General features: G+C 43.2%; 1 protein-coding gene across 1 annotated transcript; it reads right to left on the reverse strand.

Moving 5' to 3' along the window:
* Positions 1 to 3,497: 3,497 nt before the first annotated feature.
* LOC146021044 (taste receptor type 2 member 140-like) lies at positions 3,498 to 4,427 on the reverse strand. Its single transcript, XM_083154846.1, has one exon. It carries the CDS (start codon positions 4,425 to 4,427, stop codon positions 3,498 to 3,500), a length of 930 nt encoding a protein of 309 aa, XP_083010972.1.
* Between the last annotated feature and the right edge of the window lie 701 nt (positions 4,428 to 5,128).

A 5,128-nucleotide genomic window follows, 5' to 3' on the forward strand; every position in this document is an offset into this window, starting at 1 on the left:
AGGTACAGTCGGTTTTGCCGACATAATTAAGCCCGCACGGGCATTGGATAACGTAAATAACGTGACTGGTGGTACACGTTAACGGCCACTTGATTTTAAATTTCTTTCCCGAATACGGGTGAGCTATATCTTTGCAGGTGACTAGGTAGCTGCATGTAGTGCAACCTATGCACCTGTAGCACCCTGTTCTGGTGGGCCTGGAATTGCGGGACTGTACATCGAAGTTGGTGATTTCGGTTTTTATCAAGAGATCTCTCAAATTAGGGCCTCGCTTGTAGCTGGGCATGAGCTTAGTATTCCGAAACATGGGAAGATCTGGATCACTTTTAATAATGTCCCACCATTGTTTGGCTTTGCGGGACGTTATTAAGCTGGTGGAGCTGTAGTCATTAACCCAGGGAATACTGGGGGGTTTAGTTTTTGGACTACTTTTGGCTATAAGATCAGCGCGATTTTGAGCCAATGCTTTCGCTTTAGCCTGTAGCAACTCAGAGGTGGGGTATCCCCTCTGCTCAAACTTTTTGACCATGGTGTTGAGTTGTTTGTCCGTCTCACTGATGGTGTCCGTGATTCTGCAAACTCTGAGAAATTGAGAGTATGGCAGACTTTCAACGGTATTGCGAGGGTGGAAACTATCGTGGCGCAATAAAGTATTGCGATCCGTGGACTTAACAAAAAGTGATGTATGGAGTTGGCCATCAGTGATGGATATGGATAAATCCAAAAACGGAATATTGGTGCTGCTGGTGGTCAGGGAAAGCTTGATGGGGTGAGCAGAGCTATTTTGGGTAGTTACAAGTTCAGTAAGTGGTACCAGAGGACCTCTCCACAAAATGAAGAGGTCATCTATGTACCGTACATATAAGTCCATACAGGTGTTGACACGGGGATTGTCAAGGAATAGTACTTTCTCAACCTGCCACATGTAGGCATTTGCAAAGGACGGGGCTACCGGGGAACCCATAGCACACCCCGTCCTCTGCAAATAGTAGCCTCCATCGAAGTAGAAATAGTTATGTGACAGTGTGTGACTCAACAAGCCCCACAGCCCGCCCCACGTGACTGCAGGCCAGCCCCGCTCTGACGCGCCTGAGGGATGCCACTGGGAATCACGGTGACGTCATCATGGCGCGGCCACATCCGGAAGTATGCCCAGCGGTCCACGTGAGTGAGCGCAAGCTGCAGGAGGGGGTAAGTGACTGAGCTTATTTAAACTGTTGTCACACATCACTGTACACTTTACCACTACCTGTCCTGACGAAGGGGGAGACCCCGAAACGTAGACGGACCCGACACATGACTGAATAAACAGTCTATTTTGTTTTCACCTGCAAAAGACCCTGAGTGCCCTTTGTTCTATTCCCTATGTATACCAGGGGCTGCAAGGCCCTGATTGCTGGCACCGGGGCACTTCTACCCCACTTTGGCTTTACCTAAGTCCTGCAGTGCCGAATCCATCCCTGCTCTATATATATATATATATATATATACACACAATTAGAGGAGATATAGCGCTATGCCAAGTCTCAGTCTAGCACAAGTTTGAGCCTAAATTCTAGGCAGAACAAAAAGCACAAAGTCCCAGTTTATTCGGACTGCAGCTCCCTCATATAGGATTCCTGGGATCCTCAGGAATAGTGGATATCTGTTGTAAATAGAAGAACAGAGGGGCGCTCCATAGCGCATAAAACAATTTATTTCATAAAAGCACACAGCACAGGGTTAACAAGCCAATGGTTGCTCGTACCAAGGATTACATCAGTGTGGGCTGGATACCACAAGGTTCAATACTTTTACCAAGCCAGGCAAACTCCAACCTTAGTCCGGGGCACCGACAGGAACACACAGCCCACGCTGCTTTCCCCTCCAGGGGTTGCACAGTGTGCCGGGAACCTCGTACGGGAACAGACAACAGGATGACAGCCTGGGCAGTACACAGCGAGCATCTCCGTAGCCACGCCCCAACGCGTTTCGTGGAACACTTCGTCAGAGGGCGTGGCCTACGGACGCTCGCTGTCTGGCTTAAACACAGACACTGTCCAATGACTTCGCCGGGTCTTTGACAAACATATGCCTCGGCCAATCACAGCGGGCACCCCGCTCACTATTCCTATTGGACGCATTTAGCCAATTAACTACAGTCTAGTGATGACACACCACTAGTCTCACGGTGGCCAATTACACACCTTTACATCATGACCGGCAGTTTAACCTGCCAATCGCAGCATGTTTATGCTATTGAGCAGTGTATGGTGTTATCAGACGCTGCATCATATATAGAACATTCACTACGGCCAATCAGACATTTTTACGTATTGAAAGGCTGAAAAAAACGGCCAATCACGTCTTATTTACGTCATTGGGCAGCGTGTGTTATCAGGCTCTGTTTTATATATAGTGCATTCCCCGATTCTCATATGAGCAACACACTTACAGATGTTGCGTAAACAACATACATATACAATACATATTCAAAATCATCAATTACAATACATCATAATTTAACCCGCAAATTATATATCCTAAAACCATGATTCAGCAATACATGACGAAGTGTTCCACGAAACGCGTTGGAGCGTGGCTACGGAGACGCTCGCTTTGTACTGCCCAGGCTGTCATCCTATTGTCTGTTCCCGTACGAGGTTCCCGGCACGCTGTGCAACCCCTGGAGGGGAAAGGAGCGTGGGCTGTGTGTTCCTGTCGGTGCCCCGGACTGAGGTTGGAGTTTGCCTGGCTTGGTAAAAGTATTGAACCTTGTGGTATCCAGCCCACACTGATGTAATCCTTGGTACGAGCAACCATTGGCTTGTTAACCCTGTGCTGTGTGCTTTTATGAAATAAATTGTTTTATGCACTATAGAGCACCCCTCTGTTCTTCTATTTACAACAGATATCCATATCCATATCTATATATATATATAAATATATATAGATAGATAGATAGAGAGAGAGAGAGAGAGAGAGAGAGAGAGAGAGAGAGAGAGAGAGAGAGACACACACACACATACACACAAAGAAAAATGAAGAGAGCATTAGATTTTTATTAGTATAAGTTTTAATTTATTTGTTTGACACAAACATACAACAGTTTTTATTCCTAATATAGTTAGAATAAAGACTCGGGCAGTTAGTTAAGACACATTTATAACATTTTAAGATGAAAAACAAAACATGATTCGTTTTTTTGAAAGAAAATATAGATGTTTAGTTGATAAAAACAGTTGCAGTTTAGGTGTAAATTGTTCAAACATCTAACAATTTGAGTTTTGAATAATAAACTTAACAATTTTTTTTAGTTTTAAAAATCCCAGATACTGATATTCATATTTACAGGACAAGTACAAGAAATCAGATTTCTGTTCTATCAGTGATGCTGGGGCTATGTAATCTATCATTTCTCCTGGGATTTCCATAGAGTAAAATGACCCTTTAACCTGGGATTTTCATGGAGTAAAATGACCCTTTAACCTGGGATTTCCATGGAGTAAAATGACCCTTTAACCTGGGATTTCCATGGAGTAAAATGACCCTTTAACCTGGGATTTCCATGGAGTAAAATGACCCTTTAACCTGGGATTTCCATGGAGTAAAATGAGAGTTTTAGCAATGGGATAAAGCAGAACAAATAACCAGAATGTAAATTGCAGGATTTCATCTAATCGGTAAAATGGCGTTATTACAAGTGACATTATCAGATAGAAAGCAAAGTCTACAGCCACACGTGCAATCAGTAACTTGACCGCTCGGACGTGGCCTTGGATCTGGGCAGCTGTTATGTGAGATTCCCCCGTCTTTGTTCTGCAGATGTGTCTCAGCAAAGTCCTGACACTGACCCCGATACACAGACACGTTACACAGTAAGGGACACAAAAGCCCATCAATAAGGTACAGGTGAGATAAACATTGTTCCAAGTAAATGTATTAGAAGACATATATGAGCCATCAGTGTTATTCCTGGAAATGTCAATGGTCATGGTCCACAGGATTGGCACATTGATAACAATGGCAGCTACCAGAGATGTTAATATGATCTGCACCACAGATGATGGTAACCTTGCTTTGACACGATGGAAAAGCCAGTGGGGAATATTCACCAAAGTAACAGAGTAAAATATGGAGATCCAGCTGCTATTCCAGACATCAAACTCAACCATGGAAAGTTGTAGCATTAATACAAACAAAAAGACGCGTTTGCCCAGCACCCAATATATCCCCAGGAAGTTACAAATACCATGAATGGTCATGACACCCTGGAAGAGGAGACTGGAGATGACTGTAGTAAACTGGATTTTGTCACAAAACCCTAAATCACTCATCTGTTTCCTGTGCCTGATGCACATGAAGAAAATCGTGCAGTATACAATGATCCCTGATATCCAAACAGTCACCATTGTAATGAGTATGGACAGCTCCAGTGCTGACCACATTGTCTACCAAGATGCGATCCTGGCAATGAGCATTGTACAGAAGTGAAGACTGTAGTGACATGATGAGACTGATACAGGAGAGCCAGAGAAATGTGAGCATCAGATGCAAATGTACCCAGCATCAGTGTCACTGGTGTGCGCTGTGTATACTGGCTAGTGTATCTGTAACACTTGTTTATTTAAAAGCAATTGCATAATTCTCAGATCAAATACTGTGATTTTATGATAGATAAGGAGACATTGGGGAAGAGACTGCACTGAAATAAACTAACAGCTCTACCACTCATCTGCTTTTGCTAGGAAATCATTACAGTGTTAGGCTCCTTGTTACCACTGAGCATGAATACATCTGTGGCACCGTTTAACCCACAAATGTGGTTCACAGTATTATATCTATACTGTACATTATGAAGGGGCATGTCTTTGTATACACTTAGGGATACATTTGCCAAGAATCATGTTTAACTTCTAAACTAAATTGCTGGATACTGGCAGTTTATAGGGTCTAAATCCTGGATTTACTAAGCATTATTTTGTGGTAACAGTACACTAAATAATGCCTAAGGTCTTCCAGTGGCGATACCCAAATTGATTTCTCTCTAAAACCTCTTCTCATTGCCTTCTTTATGATAAGCACATATACTGTATGAAGGATTTGTTGTGTAAACAGTAAAAAAAAGGTTATCGCAAAAAACATAAAA

Source organism: Crinia signifera, chromosome 7 (genome assembly GCF_055691185.1).
Source record: "Crinia signifera chromosome 7, ASM5569118v1, whole genome shotgun sequence".
Lineage (NCBI taxonomy): Eukaryota > Metazoa > Chordata > Amphibia > Anura > Myobatrachidae > Crinia > Crinia signifera.

Bases quoted from the DNA above. Each gene is read 5' to 3' on its own strand.
- LOC146021044 (XM_083154846.1), bottom strand. From the start codon at position 4,427: ATGTGGTCAGCACTGGAGCTGTCCATACTCATTACAATGGTGACTGTT.